This window comes from Mizuhopecten yessoensis, unplaced genomic scaffold, assembly GCF_002113885.1.
Source record: "Mizuhopecten yessoensis strain PY_sf001 unplaced genomic scaffold, ASM211388v2 scaffold357, whole genome shotgun sequence".
NCBI lineage: Eukaryota > Metazoa > Mollusca > Bivalvia > Pectinida > Pectinidae > Mizuhopecten > Mizuhopecten yessoensis.
Genome location: NW_018403506.1, coordinates 711,837 through 735,949, shown reverse-complemented (window position 1 = coordinate 735,949; position 24,113 = coordinate 711,837). Strand labels below are relative to the sequence as shown.

At 34.3% G+C, this 24,113-nt stretch overlaps 2 protein-coding genes across 3 annotated transcripts in view; one reads left to right on the top strand and one right to left on the bottom strand.

Moving 5' to 3' along the window:
* The window catches only part of LOC110446561 (titin-like), a 210,776-nt gene that overhangs the window by 108,464 nt on the left and 78,199 nt on the right, over nucleotides 1-24,113 (bottom strand). The window contains exons 22-27 of the mRNA XM_021491768.1: nucleotides 18,706-18,801; nucleotides 12,055-12,119; nucleotides 7,068-7,223; nucleotides 4,691-4,867; nucleotides 3,488-3,727; nucleotides 989-1,176 (exon numbers count right to left, since the gene is read on the bottom strand). Of these exons, the coding sequence (XP_021347443.1) occupies nucleotides 989-1,176; nucleotides 3,488-3,727; nucleotides 4,691-4,867; nucleotides 7,068-7,223; nucleotides 12,055-12,119; nucleotides 18,706-18,801 (922 nt within the window). The remainder of the gene's footprint in view (nucleotides 1-988; nucleotides 1,177-3,487; nucleotides 3,728-4,690; nucleotides 4,868-7,067; nucleotides 7,224-12,054; nucleotides 12,120-18,705; nucleotides 18,802-24,113) is intronic.
* LOC110446672 lies at nucleotides 20,126-23,350 on the top strand. Of its 2 annotated transcripts, none has more exons than XM_021491941.1 (4): nucleotides 20,126-21,227; nucleotides 21,396-21,587; nucleotides 21,804-21,875; nucleotides 22,212-23,350. In XM_021491941.1, the coding sequence occupies exons 1-4, from the start codon at nucleotides 20,875-20,877 to the stop codon at nucleotides 22,666-22,668; spliced, it is 1,074 nt and encodes a 357-aa protein (XP_021347616.1). In that variant the 5' UTR covers nucleotides 20,126-20,874; the 3' UTR covers nucleotides 22,669-23,350. The 2 variants fall into 2 exon arrangements, with proteins under 2 accessions (XP_021347616.1, XP_021347607.1); XM_021491932.1 differs by having other exon boundaries at nucleotides 21,396-21,635.

Genomic DNA, 24,113 nt, shown 5'->3' with positions numbered 1-24,113 from the left:
AAAACATTTTTTAATGATCAATTTGACTTAAATTTTAACAATTTGGAAAGTACTGAATCAGTGTCACAAGTGAAATAGCCAGGTTATGATTTCATCCATGTTTTTCAAATACACATTTTTTCTTTAGCAATAACTGCATAAAAAGGGAGAAATGTGTGGTTTTCCAATTTCCTTTCAGTGGATTATTTTTTTCTTTATTTAAAGTAAACAAGTCGGTTTTTAACATTCTCTATATAAATTATTCCATAAATAAACTTAAACTCTGATTCCATTAGGATGCTCCATACCAAATTTTAATATAATTGATCCAATGGTTAGGATTAGTATAAGACAAGGATTCATTATTTTTAGGTTAACAATAACTTACCAGTAACCATTTTATTTTTATTTTTCTTCATTTTCTAGTGTTGGTTTATTTGACACAATGTACAAATTAAATTACATTTGTAGCAATAATAAAGGTAAAAAGGCTAAAGATAGGATAAGAACCATGAAATTATTTGCATAAATGTTATTTTAAAAAGTGAAAAAATAAATCAGTAAACCTAACAAAGCTTTTAATCTATGATATCAAGGTCTAAATAGTTTTAATGCCTTGTTAGCTTGAAAACATCATAAAGAAAACTTTGAAGACATTGCCAAAAAAAAAAAAAAAAAGTTTTATTTAATTGGTGCTGAGCAAAAAATCACATAATGTTTCTCCAGATGCATAGCATAAGTGTTCAGAGCTTTTTATCAACCATGAAATCAATAATTACATGGGGAAAAAATTATGGATAGTCAAAAATGGTTTATGTGTTGTTAAACTGTCCTGTAATACAAAGACTTTATCACTCTGTTTTGTTAGTAATCCTGAGGAGCTAAAAATCTAAAGCAATAATAAAGAACAGGAAACCTAAACAGGTCCAATACCTGGCACCTTCCAGTTCTAATCATGGTCAATAAAACGTTTCATACATTAGAGTAATAATTCAAGCTTCTCTCTTACCCAGAGTAAGTTGGAGTGCGATCAATGGCCACATTGTCGGGGTCGAAGCTGGCGTTGAATGACGATCCACTGTAGGAGCTAAAACGGGAACTCTCCATTTTGGAGGTACCGGTGAGTAGGCGGTTGTCAGGGGGAGCGGAGGAGTACTGAGAGTACGACTGGGACATCATCTGAGCTTCCATGTAGTCCTAAACACACAACAGAGCCGGTCAGTCCAAAGAAAATGTCAAACTACAACCTCAGTTAACCTCACGGACAAAGACCAAGTATGGTATCAGGAAGACTTATTGGCATTGTCACCGTAAAACTCACAGGAAATATGTCAAAATTTATTTTTTGTAAACTAGAAAATGTCTGTAAAACATGAAAAACCCCTTGCCCCTGAAGTTCATAAACTGATGACACCAAATAGCAATGATTGGCCTATAAATAGCAACAGTGACCTTGGCATTGACCTTGGGACCCTGAAATACAAATTTCATGATAAATACTTAGGCATAATCAAACGCTCATCATGTACCAGAGTCAAACCATCGCTGTCAAACTCATATTGACTGTCATCTTTCAGCCACAAGCAAACTCACAGGTGCAATGAAACCATGACTTCCGATGAAACCATGACCTTCGGCAAACCTCTAGGCATAAAAGTCAAACTAATGGGGGAGGTCAAAGTCTGACTCGTAAATTTAGTCAAATTACCATCTCGATTCCAAGTTCTAGAAATAATGAAACAATCACAGGTGTTCAGTCTATGTCCAGAAATACTTGCTACAGCCAGACTTGTATTTAAATTTTAAAAAATTGTCAACCAGTAGAAACTTTGAGCCAAGGTGAACAGTCAAATATGGTTTTTTTTAAAGGAAACATAGAAACAAGTGGGGGGGGGGGTTTCAATAAAAATAATCGCAAGCATCACTTCCACCCATTACCAACAAAACCAGTTGAACACCCACCAAAAGATGCCAGATATAGACTCAAGTAATTTAATTTACTTGGAAGAATTGTGTTTATTGGTGAAGAAGACCGTTCTTTTCCTTCAGTGTTTCATGGATAACATTTTTTTTCTAAGTTTGGCTGCTCAAACTTATGTTCAAATTTTCATAAATGAAAGTAAATAAAAATGAATTTGTCTTCACATAACTTGCAAACATTGTCGCCAAATAAAAGTAAATCATTATCAGGAAAAACTACACTAAATTCATCAAATCTAGACAAAATAGTCAGAGACCAATGCTATTAGCAATAAGACAGTTTATTATTGAAATCTTTGCTGAATTTCAAATTTTGTCTTGTGTAAACTTTGAGAAACTTTGCGCATGAGCAAAATTAATTTCTTCAAATAGATGAATGAAATAATATCAATTGTTATAAATTTGATAAACAAACCATTATAAATCAATAAATCAAATACTATAAATCAAATATTAAGGTAGAAACAAACCTTTAAAGACAGCAAATTAAAAACATGATTTTCTTAAAACAGATTAAAATGTCCTGGTATTTTAGTTATTAAAACAAAAGCAAAATTATTAATGCTACTTCTTCACTCTTTAACATCCAAGAAATGAATAATGAATTGAACATAGAAAATATTCCTGAAATGAAATATTGAGGTTGTAGCAGTGATTATACCTTACTTAATGTTCCAAGACGTGTAAAAACAGGAATATTAACAGCAGACAAACGCTGTGTTCCAGGTATACGATGCGACTATAATATGGCAGCATGCCCTAACCAGTTTTTACCGGAATGTTATGTCTCTCCAGCATAACACTTTCCATCAGATCCAGATGTTGGTGAGAAATGTTTGTGTAAGCCAGGTTATGGGGTAGGGGAGGTAACTCTTAATTTTCACCCCCCAAAAGAAATTTAAAAGAAAGGTTGGCTCTTGAAAAACTTCATATTTTCGGAATAACTCCAGTAGATTAACTCATTGTTATCATACACAATTAAATATTTCAAAAATGTTTGGTATTTTTGATAATTTCTTAATTATTAGTAGTTAAAATAAGCCATGCAATAGTCATGCATATACGCGAAATGTATGGTTATAATCCATGAACTAATATTCATACAAAAACTGTATGGTTGAAATTATTATACACACACAAGCAATCCTTCACACTGTTATCGTTATTCAACATTAAATATTTGCCTACTAAATAAATTAGATGTCGGTTAGATGCAATGAATTTTACACATTGAATTCAGGAGTACAGGAATAAATGTTGGCAAAAAAGCTTAAATGATTTAATTTTATGAAGAAAGCTGAAATATAATATGGTTTATCGTAGCAGGGTAGACAGGGTTAAAAGGCTGAGTGATTTTAGTAAGATGGGGAATTTGTTTTTAATAAATTCTAACCACCACAAAAAAATATTTTCATAATAAAATACATCTAATCCAAAAAGCTGGATGATTTTAGTAAGATTTATATTTAATAAAAAATTAATAGCTGTTAATTCTAGTCACCACAAAAAAAAAGTTACTAAAAAATACCTCTGAAGGAGTTATTGGTTCAGATTCTTCCCTAGCAACCGAGTCGTCGGGCAAAAATTTGAATTCATCATTCAAATCAATGCTATTGATACTGATAGATTCGGCGTACCCCGGGGCTCGATCAGGATGGGAACGGTAGGCCGAGCCCGGGTACACACGGCGGTTACTGGCCTGATCTTTGCCATAACGTACAGATTTCCGCAAATAGAAATCCTCCGCATATTGAACAGTGCTTGTACTCTATAAACAATAAATAACAATTCTGAAATAACATGCAAGAAACTGAAAAAACTTAACACATAACACAGACCATATTAATAAAACAAAGGAAAGTACATGCAAGAGTTAACATTAAAACTGTTTGGACCCTTGTCACGCACAAAGAATACTTTTTTCTCTCTCACCAGAATGAAGAGTTTTTATAATATATCCCGAAATATTTTACTGAGATCCCAAGCAGTGATATGACATTATACTTTCCTCCTGATAAAAAACGGGAAGTGGTTTTTGATTTAATGGATGAAATAAAATAATAAAGAAATTTCTTGTATAGATCTTTTTCACTGAAACATGATATCTTTGAATCTCTGATTTTTAAAGAAAAAAGATGAAAACTTAGACCAGTTCCTTAAATTTTTCCAATTTTTGTTTGTAAGAAAAAAGTTTTCAAAACCAATTTAAAAACAAAAGTTGTAAAAGTAAAGACATAATTGAGATTCTTCTATATCCCACCCTATTTTTTGCAATTTGACAGATCTTGAGATTTTTTGGGAGTTTTGGATAATTTGGAATAATAGTTCAATGATCTTGAAGTATCGCTTGCAAGGCCATTACTTAACGACGATTAGTGTCCATATCGATAAAAAAGGTCAAATTTTGTTAATCTAACTCGTTATAAAAAGGTCTGCATGCAAAAAAAATCCATAAACAATCAGTTTAGTATTTTTTTTCATATTAGTGACTTCCTCCAATAAGGAAAAGGTCAAAGGTCATTTTAAACTCAATGACCATTAATTATGGGGTAGAGGGTAATTTATTTCCATGCCACAACTAAATTAAATTTTTAATATTTCTGTAACTTCATCCATATAGCCATTCATCATTCCATATTCGATTCTGTATTAATTTGGTCAGGATGCAATTATTTGTTTTCAAGGCAAAACAACTGGATTAGTTTCTCAAACACGTAAGTTGACTTTTTACCTTTTTCATTGCATCATCGAAATCGTCACCGTACTCGAGTTCGCTACTTTCCTCAGTGATGCGTGATTTGCCATCAGTTTGGGAGACAAAAGACGAATCATGGGACTTTCCCACTGACAAACGGTCGAGCGTTGAATATTCTCCCCCAAACACACTGTCGCCTCGCCCAGAAACGTCCTGGTGTGGGCGAAAAAATCAAATCATATTGTACTAACATCGACATGCAACAACATCAAAATATCAGAGATGGAGAAACTAGTGTGTAAAGTGACTTTGTCTTTAACACACAATCAAAATTACTTCAACAAAAAAAATCCATTTTTTTTCTTCTCCATCTCTGATTAGCGTCAACAAAATGGAATAATATTTCTGTGTTGATGATGAAAATTTGTGCATAAATATAAACAATTTGATATATAACATTTACAAGCAGACATCACAACAGACAGTGAAAAATTGAAATAAATTGACAACACAGACACAAGTATCAAAATAAACTGAAAAAAGAACAACACATATTTGAAAATTGAAATCAATTAGACATGAATACAAAAGTTAAGAAAATTCTTCATTTAAATCACTATCAATAGTTTTGTAACCTTTTTTATTCGTCCAACATTTTTATGGCAAAACGCTGTCAATAACAGAGCATCTCAAACTGGGAGAACGCTATCAAACTCCACTTACAGGACAAAGGGAGGTAACACAAAACAAAAACTTAAGGTGGCACATCACTAAATTTTTCTAATAATTTACCCTTTTTTAATTTCAACTTCTTTTTTCAGAAACAATGTTTCAACAATAAAATCATGCTTCAGTTGAAAGAAAAATAAATAAATAAGTGACAGATGCAAAAAAAAATTGTTCTAAATCCCAATCCCAATATAACAATGTTTTTATTGTAGAGTTGAACAAACACTATTTTTTTTTTTATATATTTAGTATCCATGGCAAGATCTTTCAACCTTATTAAGGCAGCATCTGTAAGGAGGATATCTATACTAAGTAGGAAACATTCTGATTGGTTAATTTAGTGATGTGTAACCAAGGGCCACCTGAAACACTATCAGGCATCGAACAGGACAAGGGGAGATCACTCTTTTTTTTTCAAAACCGAAAAAACACCACGATCCACCTGATACAAGTATTCATGGTCATGATTAAAATGTGTTATCTGAAAACAAAATGATGAAACCTGAATTTAAAATAATAAACAGGATGTAAACAATGTTGTAATGAGTGTCCCCAATGTCCTTTATATCACTTTGTGAGGGCATACTGTTGTATGATAGACTATTTTGTGAGGGCATACTGTTGTATGATAGAGTATTTTGTGAGGGCATACTGTTGTATGATAGACTATGTTGTGAGGCCAACCTGATGGTTGACAGACTTTGTCGTGAGGGCAAACTGATGTTTGACAGACTTTGTCGTGAGGTCATACTGTTGTATGACAGACTTTGTCGTGAGAGTAAACTGTTGTGTGATGGACTTTGTTGTGAGGGCAAACTGTTGTATGATATAATTTGTTGTGAGGACAAACTGTTGTATGATGGACTTTTGATGTGAGGGCATACTGATGTTTGACAAACTTTGTTGTCAGGGCAAACTTAAGTATGACAAAATATGTTGTGATGGTAAACTGTTGCATGAGAGACTATGTTGTAAGGGCAAACTATCGCACGATAGAAATTGTTATGAGGGTAATTGTTGTATTATAGAAACTGTTGTGGGGAGAAATATTGTATGACAGAACTTGTTAAGCTGGCAAGCCGTTGTATGATAGAAATTGTAGTGAGGGCAAAATGTTGTATGATGGAATTTGTCTGATGAGGGCTTATAAAATGTTGTTAAATGTTGCACCATTAGGAAATTAATTTCATGAACACAATGTGTATTACTGTGAAAACAGCATTGTGTTACCAAAACCATACACAATGTCATATGGAGATACAAAATCCTACCAATTGGAGGCTACATGTCTGTGCAAGAGCCGTATTTCCATTAAAAAAATGAAGTTTTATATGATTTCAAGTGAGGGCATATTTCTGTTGAATGACATTCAACATGATTTAATTCATGTGAGGGCATAATTGTGCTAAATGGGAGCTTAGCTCACATGATTTCCATGAAGGCCTTATTAAATGATATTGAACCTGACTATGTATGAGGGCATATTTTTATGAAAAGAGGTCATACATCATGTTTTGTGAGGTCACACTTTTGATAGTTAAGATCATACTATGTAATGTGAAGTCGTGATCAATTTCGGCCAAAATATTTCTGTGTGGGCATATACCAATATCTTATGTCATTCGAGGGCATTACGACAATGGACGAGGACATGATGATGAAATGACCAGATGATGTAACGTACCCGTCCGTGTGGTGATAGGGTGTCCCCGCTATAGTACCTCATCTCAGCCTCGTAATCGGGGCCTCGCTCTAAATAGGAGGGATACCTCATGGCTGAGCTTATCTCGCTCTTGATACGACGTCGCTGGTCCTCACTCATGGGGTGGCGCAGAATGTCCTACCGAAAGCAGATATCACAAAGACGAGCATAACAAGAGGATCAACCAAACACATCGACACAGAAAATCAGAAATCAAAAAGGGTACTGGCTATCAAAAATCACCATTTTGGAAAAAAGTACAACTCGTTGATAACAATTTTAAGATTTTGTGTTTTGTTTTCAAATTTTCAGTTAATTGCAGGATTTGTTATACTGTTTTCATATGCAATTTTGTTTCTGAAGTTACTTTTGATTATTTCATTATGACCTGTCTAAAGCAAGACCTGAATAATCCAAAAACTTGTGTAAACAGAACTTTTAGTTTTAACTTGCCTAAACGGAACTTTAAGTAATACAAAATTTGTGTAAAACACACTTTCAGCATAATCCTGCAAACACTAAACCCAGAGTTATTAATTTAGAAACCCTATATGAAAATAATTTTTAAATTTAACCTGTCAAATCTGAACCCTGAATAATCCAGAACTTGTGTAAAACACACTTTCAGTAGTAACTTGTATAACCAGAACATTGAATTATCAAAAATCTGTATAAAATATACTTCAGCATTAACCTGTGTAAACAGAATCCTGAATGATCCGGAAACTTGTGTGAACCTTTCCTTCAGCTATTTAGCAGTATAAATCTCATGTTAATTGAACCTGTATAATGTGAAGACCTGTGTATTCCGAACAACCCATTTAGTATCCGTTGGTTTGGTTTCTACAGGTTTCACTGTACATATTTCAGTGTGATTTAATTTTCCAAGATGGTGATATTTTTGCCAGAGAAACAAAATGATACATGCACACAATCTCAATTCCGTGCCACAAAACTGCTGACGACACTGGCAAAAAAAAGACGGACGCTGACAATGAACTGTTTTTCAAATTAAAATGAATAACACAAAAGTGCAGTTATGCAGTGAATGATAAGATAAATCAACTAACAGAAACAAACAAAAAAGAAACAAAAAAGGAAAAAATCAAAAAAACAGAAAAAATTCAAAATTAAATAAAACCTGGCTGCTTAAATCAAACAAAACTAAAACGCGATCTGTGTTTTGAGAAACTAAAATGATTGGATGTTAAATAGATGTACATGCTTTTCTAAAACCTTTCTTTAAAACAGGAAAAAAAATTCGTAAAATATTTCTCATATTGAAAAAAACTTCAACAACATATAGTTAACAAGTATACACATAACAGTAATTATGAAAATGACATTCTAAATATTAATTTGCATATTTGATGAAAAGAAATTAATATATTTAAGTATAAACAATGTATAATGCGTCGTACAATGTCTTCATACAGGGGCATTTGAAATGTTACGATTCAGAAACGTAAGACGAGCAAAGATGATTGAACTACAATAGACAGAAACGGCAAATTTAGACTCCGTTCCCTCACTATACTTGAAACAATAACAAAGTTGTTAAGTTAACTCATTCACCCCTGAAATTATATAATGAACTATTCCATCCTTTGAATTGGAAGAGTTCAAATGTGTTTTCAGGGGTGAATGAGTTAAGAGGCCTCACTCTTTACCTAAATATTTTTTGTATAGCCTACATACACAGCACAGAAGTATTCTTAGATATGTTCTACTTTTGAACATTCATGTACACTTCATTACGGAAACTTAGACGTAATCACGGAGTCTGCCTGTGCAAGGCATGTATGTATAATTAGTGCCATTCTTTGCCAAACCAGGTTCATAATGAAGTAAGTTTCAGCAAATGTTTATTGCATTGCTATGCTACTTAGAAGAAACAAGATGATGAATGAATATGACCCTTTCTGCTCTTGACATTTTTTCCGCTACCCATAAACAAACATCAGACCTCAGAGCCCAGGCCTTGCTAGAAATGCAACGCTTTCTTTCATATTTCTTTGAGCCAATAGATTTCCCTTTCAACAAGAATCTATCATCTTTTTCTATCAAGATTTTCTGTGGGGTTTTTTTCCCTCTGCCTAATGAAGACGAACAAGTATTGTAACCTTTCAATGCCCCTGTGTGTAACTTATGCTGAAAAGCAACCAACAATACAAAGCAGGTTTTAATTCCACAAACAAAATTCATACAAATAATACAAATCTTGTAACACTTCCAGCACTTCAAGCAAATATCATACAAAAACTTTCGGAAGGAACAACAGCCACTCCATATGAACACACAACACCCACAACATGAGCTGACGATTTATGTCGCCACAACTGTCATGGCCAACATATCACCATGGCAACCAAACCGTCACTACCTACATTTTACCATGATATCCAAACTACTGTACCTAATAATTTTTGTCCATGGCAAGTTGTCACTTACTAACTTGTCATAGTTGATAGTTTACCATGACAGGAAAACTGCTATTGCCTATAATTAGTGTTTTGTTTGATGTTTAAGTGTCAACCAGATTTCCTATTATTGGGGAATATGCCTGTTTTGTTTCAGGGAAATGATTGGATCGGCTGTTGAAGAAATTAAGTTATTATCATTTTTTCTTCTTTTTGGTTTTATGCGTTTTTAAAATTATAGATATGCATGCCTGATCATTTCTATTAATCTTAAATCTTCTTTAAAGTACTATGTAAAACAATTTGTTCCTTCATGTATATGCATTCTCCGATGTTTGGATTAAGAAAAACCTGATGTTGGTTTTGATTTGTGTAAGACATAGATGGTATTCATGTGTAGCTCCCCATGTTTTTAATCAAGTTCTTAATGAAAACAATCCTAACTTTTGTTCAGCTGCAGAAATGTGAACCAGATCTTCGGCAGTTATTGATAGTACGTGGAGCAGCAAGGCTAAATAATGGACTGCTTTTATAAGTAAGTTTGATTGGCCAAGTGTTTATATTAAGGATCCCTGTCCCACTGCACTGTGTATATCCTGTATACATGAGTAACCTCCCCTTAACTTCCTTTTGGATATAACTGGAGCACCGTTTGGCTCGGACATTTCCATTGACCAGGTAGCTCTATCGCTTACAGCAATAGCATTACAATCTGAAGTCCTGGGTTTGAATCCCAGTCTAGCCCAACTTAATTTTTACACTCTGAACACTGTTGTTAATTATATTCTGTTTAGTTCATCTTTTATTATCTCTCATAAGAGTCCAGCAAGGTATGGTATTCTTTTCATTAATGATTTATTTACCAAAGGTATAGACCTGCCAGAAAAAACGGTTTCCAGTACTTAGTAACTGTTTGTGGCAGTGGTACCTGGGATCCTTAAGTAGACATCGACTATGGAACTGATATAAAATATGTTATGAGAATAAGTTGTTTGTAATTCTTGAAGGTCGGTTGTCAATTCTTGCTTCAAATTTTTAACCTCATTCAAAATGGCCACCAAATTGTAGATTTGTGTAAATTTTATCACATTCTTTGGTTTTTATTGTGAATATCACTGGTTCATATATACATTAGCTCTTTGGTAGCTAAAGACAATTCATTTTCAAATATTCTTGTAGTAATGTGTTCCCAAACCTGTGCATGATAATGTTGATGAATATTTTCTTTATTATTTTTGATATATAGAACAACAAATCATTAAGCAATGTTGTATTAATGTTTGTATATGATATATATATATAGCCTGAAGAATCTCCTTGATGAGATGAAAGCGCTAAACGTGTTCTTAAGATTTTTTCATTTTGGATTATTTCTTTGTCTGTAAGGATCAATTTACTGCTGTTATTATATATATATATATATAGCAGGCCAAGTGAATGGTTACATAAATTCCTGCATAGTTGTAGGCCAACATGGGATACGAACCGAAAAACTTACATCTGAATCTGACCTGGACATTTAAGGCCATGTAGCAAAAAATTATATTTCTATCCTAAATATGACAACGAAAAATTAAATATTTTTTTGTATCACATTTCTACTCTACGCTGACTGCTGTTATAGAGTTAGATACTGATCGACATACAACACCTCTACAATCAAAACATCAACTATCTCCTCCTACTTAAATCCAATGGGAAATGATCTACAACCATGCAATCACAATACTAATGGTGCACTTTTAAGCTTAAAATGAAAAAAAAATTGAAAAAATAAGATAAGTCACATGATATCTGCTTGGACATGACGGGTCCCGGACTTAATTTTTTGTCCCCTCAAAGGGTTGACGTGGTTGGCCTCCGTATGTGGCAGAAATTATTCGAGGAGTCAGTGCATTTCATGAAATTGAGAAATGCAGTCGAGGTAACCAGGGAAAGGTGAAAGTGTTACCTAAGGTAAGTCATTGACATGTTGCCTTGGTAACCTAAAAATAATAACATGTTCTGTCGCCAAGGAAACCTCTGAAAGTGTATGCAATGGACATGTTGTTTTGAGGGCGATGAGGACAGTTCATGATGCTGAAAAATGACGACTCACTTGCACAACCGCACTATGACCCACACACATAAAACAAAAATGAAACTGTTTCCACAAAACTTGCACAAACAGAGCACAGACTGTGTCAGACTCCATTTTTAACCCTGTGTATGTTGCAGCATTTCCTGGGAAAAAAGAGTGCTATAAGGGAGGTAACTACCTCATTCCTCCTATTCAAGAGAAGCAAAAGGGTCTCCCTATTAAAAAGGGGGGATAACCATATTTTTCTCCCGTCATAGTGGAGGTTTTTACCTAAAATAAGGGAGACAACTCTCTTACACATAAAAGAGAGATGCCTATCTTCTATACCTACCAAAGGGACATAACTGCATGTCACCTTCCACAAGGGATTGTATTCCCAAATTTAATGAAAGAAATACTTGATAAAAGGAAAGAATCGAGCTGACCGGTCTTGCTGCAACATAGACAGGCCGTTTTGTTTGTGACCTACCTTTTCGTACGAAGTGTCCAGTGGTGAGGAGCTCTCGCCTCGCTCCAGGGAGATGCTGTCCTCACCTGTCAACATAACAACTCTTCTAAACACTGGACATTGGTCACTTTTAACAATTTTTCATCATATCAAATACATGCATATACATCATATGATTTTTCATTTTAGGTCAGCATTTCAAAAAACATATATGACAAGCAATTATGAAACCAAAAAACTATCTCGATCTGTAAAATATTCTTAAATTTCTATACAGTGTATTGTCAAAAATAATTCAGTACCAGGTACATTAATGAAATGTTGGTTCTTCAACATTCCCCTGTAATGTTTTTCTGAAAAATAATCACTTGCAAATGTGACCTTGACTTTCAAGCTAGAAGGTCAAGATCACAAATCTATATAAAATGTCGATTAACTATATCAATTTGAACTTCATGACCTAAGGTTACCAAAAACAACCAATTAAGAATAATTTATACAACCAATAGATACTTTATTGGGCTAAATGCCTATTTGCACTTTCCGGAAAACAAATACAAATAATGGTTTTCTGCTCTTTAACTCATTAACCCTTGAAGACACATTTGAACTCTTCCAATTCAAAGATTGGAACAGTTCATTATGAAATTTCAGGGGTGAATGAGATTAACTTGAAAATCTAACATTTATTTGCCACAGAAAACTTCTAAATATAAATTCACCAAAAGTTATCTAAGACTGAGTAAATTGACAAGTAAACAAAAATAAACATATATATGCATAAAATATGCAGTGAAAAAGTGAATTTTACGAATAAATGTGAAATTATATACGACATTTCAACATGGAACAATAAATACTGCAAATAATATATTATTCACAAAAATAAATAAATTCCGCTGACAGTTTGAGTTAAGGCATATTATGATATATATACGTTTCTGTTCATTTCATAAATTCAAAACTTTGTAACAAAGTATTTTGAAGCAAAACCTTCAAAACTTTATGAACAAGTACTTTGAAGCAAATCTTAAAAACTGTATAAAGATGTCTGAAGCAAAGTCTTCAAAACATTATGAAAAAGGTAACTTGAGGTAGTCTGCAAAATAAGTCATCATAAAAATTAAGTGTTCTGCAGTATACAAGACATATGGCCGTTTAGGTGGTAAACAAGTCTACAGAGTATATAGATACATATATAGAATCATCTTATATGCAAAACAGGCTACTTCCAGGCTGAGCTATACTAGGGTAAAAAAAAAACGTCTGGAAATCTTCGTGCCTATAGTTTTCCCTATTATTTATGCTAATTAATAACAAAACAGAATACGTCAACCAATATCACACAAATTGAATTAGCGAAGAAGAAAATCCCTTTCCAAATGACAAGAACTTTTAAAACCACATCACGAAAAATAAAAAGCAATAGAAAAGAAATTTGAAAAAATAATTGAATGTTTCCTCGCAAAAAGTATTGTTTTAAAGCAATATTTATTCCGGTGGTTGCATGAGCAAAAAAACCTATATTTTTTAGAGATAAAACATGTTTTTTTTTACCTTTTTTTTGGTCATGAGCTAATTTACTCTTCCCCGTACATGACCAACAAATCATGGTGAAATCGTAAATTCCAAGAAACTTTTTTTTCTGGGTTTTATTTAACTTTGAAGTCAACACACCCAGTAGAGCACAATAAATCCCTCCATGGAATCGCTCACGGCCTCCACATGTGCACACACATAACAACAGCCCAGAGTACACAAGCCTTACTCTAGAGTATACACATTTACTTAATAGTAAAATATCGAAAATAAATTAATGCTGCACTTCTGGTAAAGCATTTAGGCAAGAGTCTAAACGGCTCTTTTGTGTCCCTCCCCTAAACCACCATGAACCCCCTACACTAGCTCCAGTCCCGAACAGCAGCTGTAGTAGCAACAAGCAGTGTTATGATTAGTGGATTCCTGCAGTCCAGTGCTGACTGGTCTGCGGAACTCATTTCATGTTTTCTTATTTATTTTCAGGATGAAGCATCATCTTCAGTCAGCCAGCTATCTGTAACATTTATTGTTTGGGCCGTTACTATTACTACTACCACTACCGAGAGCCCGGGCCGAGCTCAGAAATAGTGCGTTCTGTCTGTTCAGCATCTCCAAAACACCCACTTTCGCGAGCTTCTTCATAATTTGTTATGACGTAAATCTCTCGGCTTGTTTACATGTTGATGAAGCATTTTGTTTTTTGTGTCTATTTCCAAATTCTCACGTCTAAATGAAGACATCTCGTTGTGTTCCCCATTAAATTTTCATTGGCACGTTGCCTGATTGCAAACATCCTTGTACCACTAATGATGTGAAGTTTGAATATTTTTTTTTTTTATAAAAAGTTTAGATTACCAATAAAATTTTGTGGAAAAGAAACAATGTGTTACCTAAATTTTTATAATATTTATCTCCAGATTCAAAAACATTTTTAAATCACTGTAAAAAGAAAACGGAATTTTTTAATTTTAACTTTAAAACTTTTGAGACAAACACTGCATTGAGATAAACAATAACTCAATCGACCGATAATTTGGACAATCAAACTATAGAGTGAATTTTCTCCCTTTATTAAAACTTTTTCCAAGCCTGTTTAACCAACTCACCCCTGAAATTTCATAATGAACTATTCCAACCTTTGAATTGGAAGAGTTCAAATGTGTCTTCAGGGGGTGAATGAGTTAAACATTTTCTAAATCCTTGAAAGGCTAAAAAATGAAAATAATATTGTCCAAAATATAAAGATTTGAAAAGACTAGACAATGCAGGGTTTCAGATATATATCTATAAGGCGATAAACCTGAGAATAAGTCAACATTTATATTTCAAATTTCAAATTTTACCCGATAATTATATTTTGGCAAATCAGATCAATTGATCAGTGGGAAAAATTAGCAAGGGGGAAAACACCATGCAATGAACCAAAATGACGAACAAACATTTTTAAAAATGTTTTCAAGAATGTGAATGATAAGGATTTTTGAAGGTATAATGGTATTTCATTCTGAAGCAGCTCAAGTGGCAGGCTAGGTAGCACATAACAGCATCGGGAATTCTAGCTCTAGCCAGGATTTGATGAGGGGGTGAAGTTTTTTATCTTATCTTTACCGTCTTTAAGCCGATATCTGTGATAATCTACAAGGATAATTTGTCTCAGCCACGGTGATCCAGATAAAACGTGAGCCGCAAAAATAAAAAGGTAGATAACCAAATGTAAATATATATTTATGTATATGACCCTCCGGTTGTTCTAAATTGTGGCAGTTCAGTTTTGTTTATATAAAAAACTACTTCCGTCTTTGAAAATCTATTTGATCTACTGTATTTATCCTGCAATAAGCCGAGGGGGAGGAGCTACCATAATACAACCGGACACAACGTATGGGTTGTTTTTGTTTTGTTTTACAGGACAAAAAACAATGATCTGTTTGCATTTCTACTTAAATGTGATAGATATAGGTGGGCTTATTACCAGGCATGAGCTTATTGTCGAATAAATACAGTATTTTTTTGACAATTGATTATAAAATGATAGTTTTATTATGAAACTTTTTCATGTCCTACCCTTTAGGACAAAAATAGTAAATAAAAAAATCACTCTTTCTCTTGTGAAGGAGTGCAATTTATGGTCTTTGAGAAAGTTTAAATGTTTCGGCTCAAAATAGTACATACAAGAAAATCACGACCTTTAACCCCAGCCCATCAACCTCTACCCTCTACCATCTTGCAGCTGGTCGTTACCCTGGCAACAACAACCTTGCTCAACCATAAGTTCAACCCCTTGCTCCCTCTATGTGCCTCACCCTCTACACCCTCCCCTAATCTTATCTCTAACCCCTTGCCCCTGTATAATTTTGCCCTCAGCTTACCTCTTCCAGACCCCCATTATTCCTGTATCAATTGTACCCTTGCCTAGTCTTATCTAGACCCCTCTTGTCCCAGTATCAGACTCACCCTCATCTCAACCCTTGATCCTGTATACACTTTCCCTCACCTAACCTCTTCCAGACCCCCCTCATCTCAACCCTTGATCCTGTATAAACTTTGCCCTCACCTAACCTCTTCCAGACCCCCCTCATCTTAACCCTTGATCCTGTATAAACTTTGCCCTCACCTAACCTCTTCCAGACCCCCTTCATCTCAACCCTTGCTCCTGAATCAACTCTACCCTCACATTACATCATCTAGACCCCCTCCTCACCCTTGCCCCATTATCAACTTTTCCCTCTTGGAACCTTCAAAAGAAATCAACCACTAAAGCAACAATCACCATTAATACAGTCAAGCTACAATTTAACATGATTCAAGTCCATATTGTCTCTGTTTAAACTTTACCCCCCTCTAACCTCATCTAGAACACCTTGCCCCTGTATAAACGTTACTCTCGCCTAGTTTGATCTAGACCACCTTGCCCCTGTATAAACGTTACTCTCGTCTAGTTTCATCTAGACCACCTTGCCCCTGTATAAACGTTACTCTCGCCTAGTTTCATCTAGATCCCTCTTACCCCTGTATAAACTTTACCCCCCTCTAACCTCATCTAGAACACCTTGCCCCTGTATAAACTTTAGCCCCTCTAACCTCATCTAGATCACCTTGCCCCTGTATCAACTTTACCCCCTCTAACCTCATCTAGAACACCTTGCCCTTGTATCAACGTTACTCTCGCCTAGTTTCATCTAGACACCTTGCCTCCACCTTGCCTCCACAGTGTAAGCCCAGCCCCTGGGTTGTAGCTCCATGCTGTTAGTTTGGTCTATGATGATGGGTTTGAGTAGATATATACAGATATATGTGTTTGTACATGCTCTGCAGGTTAAACTTTTTTATCTTATCTGACCATCTGAAAAAATATTCCAAGTGCCAAATGCCTATCAGCCTCTTCATTAGTTAAAAATTACTGTCTTACTAATATTTTCCGCTATTTTATGTTCCACCGATGGAAAGCTATTTAAACGCAAAAAAGGTTGGTGTTCTATTGTCTAAAATACTCTTTATAAATAGACTTGAATAGGTTGAACCTCTATATAAAAATAAACCTATATAATAGCAAAACATTTATGTCGAAGCAGAGGCTTGAAGCTTTGTGCTGGATCAAAAATATTTATAGCATATTTTCTGAAAATGCAATGACAAAATCTAATTTTAATTACTGAAACAGTTTAAATTTAATTTGAAAAAAAAAAAAAATAGAATTTAATAAAAAGTTAATTTATTGACTAAATTGGTCCGTTCATGGTATAACATGACTGTGGTGATCAGGTTAGATATAAGGAACATGCATCGGCAGGCTGGTGTTGACCAGTGGTCAAAACTGACCACGTAATGGTCAAACTGGTCATACACCAGTCAATATAGCACAGGTGCAGCAAGTTGTTTTTTTACCTGACATGAAACTGTGGTTTCCTAAAAGAAAATTATTACAAGGAATTTACAACACAACACTGCTACAATGTGAACGCCTCATAGCTGGTGCAGCTCATTCCGGCACTTACACAGCACGCTAACATAGGCTAGTATATATACATACACACTTACGAATACATCAAGAACAAAATCAACAGAATATGAAATAGACATGATGGAAATAAAAACAGAACATATTGTGAGTCATCGACACTGGAAATAAACGTAGTTATAATAACTGCCAAGACATTAGATGCAGGCGATAGTCCCGAATCCATTAACAGGTGGGCTATACCGAGTTCTGGCTTCTAATAAACGGGGCACGTGTCGTCGGCATGTGTATTTCACACCTAGATGGGTTATAAGGAATACGGTGAAATAAAAAATCATTACTTGGTAATAAACTCTTCGAGAAACTATAACGTCGGCAAATCTCGTTGAATATATGCATGTCATGTATAAATGCTGTATTACATTTGATGTCTTAGATTTTGACATCACTGAATTTGACATCGGGCTCTCATATATATATCTATTGACATCTGTTGGGTTTTACTAATTTAATTTTACATTTTTCTATTTTTCTATTAAATATGAAAGAGAAAATATCAAAAAGTCATATTATCATTTTTTTTGATATTTTTTCACCCCTAAAGTCACATCTGAATTTCACCGAATCAAAGACTGGGCAGGTCCAGTTTAAACATGTAGGAATGAACGACTTAATCAATATTAGTGTTCTCTTCCAAGTATATCTATCTCCAATATATATATTTTTTGCGCCTTTTTTCAAAACTGGTGACCCCAAACATTAATTTCTACTTTCTGTTGTTATCCTCCATCTTTGTTTTATATTCATTGACCTTGACCTTAAGATTTTAACCTTGACAACTAACCACTAGATTCTTCTGTTTTAAACAACATTCCAGGACGATCTAACAAGCCATACACTAAATGTCATAACTGTAAGTAAAGCGTGGCTACGGAAACTGAGACCATGGTGATGTCACAAAAAAACGTGAAAAAAAAGTTTTTTTAGGTGATCACGAAAAGAAAAATCACAAGTGAAAAGACAAACTTAAAGGTGACCATCTAAAAACTCAGACGAAGTCATTAATAAAAACGAAAAATGGAACCAATCATGCGATTAAATGAGTTACGATTGTTCGATCAGGCAGATCCATCAGCAATGGACATTTAGTAATGACCTGATGCTGCCAAACTTACGAGAACGTATTTTGCTTCCTTCATAGTATGGGAGATAGACGTGAGTTTCAGAGAGAGGCTTTCCAAACAAGGGTGATTGTGGCAAAAAGTCATCTCCTGATCCGGTAAGCAGCGATAAGAGAAATTCAAAATGCATGTTCATGAAAACAATTGTAAAATATACTTTAAAAAAGAAAAAAGAAAAAAAAACAGCAGTTGAAATGTACAATCTATCTAGGAATGAAGGCAAAATTTGTTGATGAATGTGATAAGTACAGACACGGTATAGTAACGGAATTCAAACAAAACGGGGCTACAAACGAGTACATAATGTACTCATACCATTTCAAGGTCAACAAACATGACTCTGACCTTGACCTCAAAACAAGGTCAGGAACAAATAAAACGAATATTTTTCAGTAAACTAAAATTCAGCACTCATAATGTTATGTATTTGATATGTAGGATAAAACGACTGAAGGTAAAAATAAATAAAAAAATATATATATAAAAAATTCATCATAAAAAAGAGAAAATAAATTATTACAGAAAATGGGATATCTTTATACCTCCAATAAAATAGGAAGGAAATTTTTTAGGATGCTTGATATATTCTTTATATGGAAGGTGGGATAAGTTGTACTGAAATCTATATCATAATACCTGTATCCCTTGGACAACAAATAGGGTATATTTTGAATGGTACATGTAATATGTTTAATACGTTCATAAATGTAAATAAAATATTGTATCCAAGCTATATTGGGTGGAATTCCTTCTAATATATGATATGTTCCCAGAATAATAAGGGTAAAATATACAATTTAGTGCTTTAATTTCCAAGTTTGGAACTTACAGCAATTTTTTTAAATTTTTTAAATTTTAGATCAATCATATTGAATGATCTATCACAATGTTTGGAGCTTCCTTACAGCTCAAAATTATCATTAAATTAGTCAAAACGTTAATTTATAAAAACAATTTTCCACATTTTATCGTGATATTGAAACAAAAGCACTATGTTGAAGTGAAAAAGTTTTAAGGGATACCAAATTCCCAGAATACCTTTGGGGTATAACTCTTTATATCGAGGGTGATCTTGGAGTGAATCTGAAATATGACATTAAGTGTGGACTGAAATATGACATCAAATGTGTACTGAAATATGACGTTAGGTGTGGACTGAAATATGAGGTTAGGTGTGTACTGAAATAGGACGTTAGGTGCGGACGGAAATATGAGGTTAGGTGTGTACTGAAATATGATGTTAAGTGTGGACTGAAATATGAAATTAGGTGTGGACTGAAATATGACGTTAGGTGCGGACTGAAAAATGACGTTAGGTGTAGACTGAATTATGGTGTTAGGTGTGGACTGAAATATGACGTTAGGTGCGGACTGAAAAATGACCTTAGGTGTAGACTGAATTATGGTGTTAGGTGTGGACTGAAATATGACGTTAGGTGCGGACTGAAATATGACATTAGGTGTGGACTGAAATATGGGGTTAAGTGTGGACTGAAATATGGTGTTAAGTGTGGACTGAAATATGATGTTAGGTGTGGACTGAAATATGACGTTAGGTGCGGACTGAAATATGACATTAGGTGTGGACTGAATTATGACATTAGGTGTGGGCTGAAATATGGTGTTAAGTGTGGACTGAAATATGGTGTTAAGTGTGGACTGAAATATGGTGTTAAGTGTGGACTGAAATATGATGTTAGGTGTGGACTGAAATATGATGTTAGGTGTGTACTGAAATATGATGTTAGGTGTGTACTGAAATATGAGGTTAGGTGTGGACTGAAATATGATGGTAGGTGTGTACTGAAATATGAGGTTAGGTGTGGACTGAAATATGACGTTAGGTGTGGACCGAAATATGACATTAGGTGTGGACTGAAATATGGTATTAAGTGTGGACTGAAATATGACATTAGGTGTGGACTGAAATATTACATTAGGTGTGGACTGAAATATGACATTAGGGGTGGACTGAAATATGATGTTAGGTGTGGACTGAAATATGACATTAGGTGTGCACTGAATTATGACATTAGGTGTGGACTGAAAAATTACATTAGGTGTGGACTGAAATATGGTGTTAAGTGTGGACTGAAATATGGTGTTAAGTGTGGACTGAAATATGGTGTTAAGTGTGGACTGAAATATGACATTAGGTGTGGAATGAAATATGACATTAGGTGTGGACTGAAATATGGGGTTAGGTGTGGACTGAAATATGATGTTAGGTGTGTACTGAAATATGATGTTAGGTGTGTACTGAAATATGATGTTAGGTGTGTACTGAAATATGAGGTTAGGTGTGGACTGAAATATGATGTTAGGTGGGGACTGAAATATGGTGTTAAGTGTGGACTGAAATATGGTGTTAAGTGTGGACTGAAATATGATGTTAGGTGTGGACTGAAATATGGTGTTAAGTGTGGACTGAAATATGATGTTAGGTGTGGACTGAAATATGACATTGGGTGTGGACTGAAATATGACGTTAGGTGTGGACTGAATTATGACATTAGGTGTGGACTGAAAAATTACATTAGGTGTGGACTGAAATATGGTGTTAAGTGTGGACTGAAATATGACGTTAGGTGTGTACTGAAATATGACGTTAGGGGTGGACTGAAATATGACATTAGGTGTGGACTGAAAAATGACGTTAGGTGTAGACTGAATTATGGTGTTAGGTGTGGACTGAAATATGACGTTAGGTGCGGACTGAAAAATGACGTTAGGTGTAGACTGAATTATGGTGTTAGGTGTGGACTGAAATATGACGTTAGGTGTGTACTGAAATATGACATTAGGTGTGGACTGAATTATGACATTAGGTGTGGACTGAAATATGGTGTTAAGTGTGGACTGAAATATGATGTTAGGTGTGGACTGAAATATGGGGTTAAGTGTGGACTGAAATATGATGTTAGGTGTGGACTGAAATATGGTGTTAAGTGTGGACTGAAATATGATGTTAGGTGTGGACTGAAATATGAAATTAGGTGTGGACTGAAATATGACGTTAGGTGCGGACTGAAATATGAGGTTAGGTGAGGACTGAAATATGACGTTAGGTGTGGACTGAAATATTACATTAGGTGTGGACTGAAATATGACATTAGGGGTGGACTGAAATATGATGTTAGGTGTGGACTGAAATATGATGTTAGGTGGGGACTGAAATATGGTGTTAAGTGTGGACTGAAATATGGTGTTAAGTGTGGACTGAAATATGATGTTAGGTGTGGACTGAAATATGAAATTAGGTGTGGACTGAAATATGACGTTAGGTGCGGACTGAAAAATGACCTTAGGTGTAGACTGAATTATGGTGTTAGGTGTGGACTGAAATATGACGTTAGGTGCGGACTGAAATATGAGGTTAGGTGTGGACTGAAATATGACGTTAGGTGCGGACTGAAATATGAGGTTAGGTGAGGACTGAAATATGACGTTAGGTGTGGACTGAATTATGACATTAGGTGTGGACTGAAAAATTACATTAGGTGTGGACTGAAATATGACATTAGGGGTGGACTGAAATATGGTGTTAAGTGTGGACTGAAATATGACATTAGGTGTGGACTGAAATATGATGTTAGGTGTGGACTGAAATATGACGTTAGGTGCGGACTGAAAAATGACCTTAGGTGTAGACTGAATTATGGTGTTAGGTGTGGACTGAAATATGACATCCGGTTTAGACTGAAATATTACATTAGGTGTGAACTGAAATATGACGTTAGGTTTAGCCTGAAATATGACGTTAGGTGTGGACTGAAACATGACATTAGGTGTGGACTGAAATATGACATCAGGTTTAGCCTGAAGTATGACATTAGGTTTAGCCTGAAATATGACATTAGGTTTAGCCTGAAATATGACTTTAGATGTGGACTGATATATGAATTCAGGAACAGAATGGTTATATTCAGAGTGATTTACATTCAGTTAAAACTCTAAAAGAAGCAGATGGTGGAAAAAACGTTAACTTCAATCGCGACACTCCAGGAAACGTTTCCTTTGATTAAAACAATTACTAAGAATGATGTTGCAACATTGACATTATTTACAAACCAGTGAAACTATCCTTTAATCAATAGCCTCTAAAATAGATTCCACCAAATCTTGTTTTACATATGTTGTAATTTTACACTATTTCTTCAAATTTTATCAAGCACCTGGTTTGGAATTTCGTTTTTCTTTCCACCATAAAATCAATTATCCTTATGATGTTGAGATATATATCACATTTCAATATACAAATTTATTCTTTTTTTAAAAAAATAATTTGGAACCTTACAGAAACCGTGAATATTTGACCTGACAAACTTGAAGAACTACAGGTCTCGAAGGGAAAAAAATGCAAACATACACAACTTAACAACACTTTATCTTCGGCAGGGCAATTAACTTTTTAATTAACAAACATGAAAGGCTCTCGTTAGCTATGTACACTACAATGTTGTGCAGACTCCGTCTTTTCTCACATGCTCTGAATTAAGACCCTACATTGGGATTATGCATGTTGCCTAGCGCAAACCAGGGCTGCAGTAGAGTAGTGAGTTGATTTAAGCTGCATAACTCACATACCGAACTACCAGTTTGCAGCTAGGTTTAAAAAAAATCTCTTATTATTAAATAAACATGTGGAACATGTATTGTCAATAATTAAGCAACATTGTTATGACTTTTGCTAATAAAATCTAACATTTTGTTTTTCACAATTTGTTTTTTGTTTTTTTTGTTTTCCAACTATTTCTGATAACATGATAGTTCTTTTTCCTGATACAGTATACATGTATAATGGAATAATGCAAATCCTTTGTATATTGAATATTAAAATAATATAATTTTCCAGATATATCAGATATAGACATGCTAGTTTAAATTAAAATTATTATGACTGGAATATATGAAAATTTCCAGATAGACGTTAATTAACATAGATAAGTAGAAAATGATCTATTATAAATAAAATTTAAGTTTCTTTTCTGGGTTTTTTTAAAAATTCATCTGTACAAAAATATAATATTATTCTATATTTACAAACCTTAACTCACCATCAGAACCAAGTATATCTGTATTATTGACACAAAAAATCTATAATATATCTGAAAACTTTATGTATGTGATTTTGAGTTGACTCCCCTTACACCGGGTCATTTTTAATATCACAAACATATAATGTGCAGTGTCAATATTGTGAACAAAACTCACTTAACTCAGGACTTCACAAAGGTTAGTTACAAATTCAATCACCTATTAAGTCTCAACGCCAAACAAAACCTGATTCGCTATTTGACTGTCTAAATCATTACCAAAATTACCCATACTACTTAATAAACATTATATCACAAAAATTTTAAATCTTTCAAAATAGTGTTTAAAATATTAAATTGAAGACA

Excerpts from the sequence above, each read along its gene's own strand:
- LOC110446672 (XM_021491932.1), top strand. The coding sequence starts at position 20,875 with ATGAAATATGACATTAGGTGTGGACTGAAATATGGGGTTAGGTGTGGA. Across the intron at positions 21,228-21,395 it reads GGACTGAATTATGACATTAG|GTGTGGACTGAAATATGACG; the intron begins GTGTGGACTGAA and ends TTATGGTGTTAG. Across the intron at positions 21,636-21,803 it reads GGACTGAAATATGATGTTAG|GTGTGGACTGAAATATGACA; the intron begins GTGTGGACTGAA and ends ATATTACATTAG.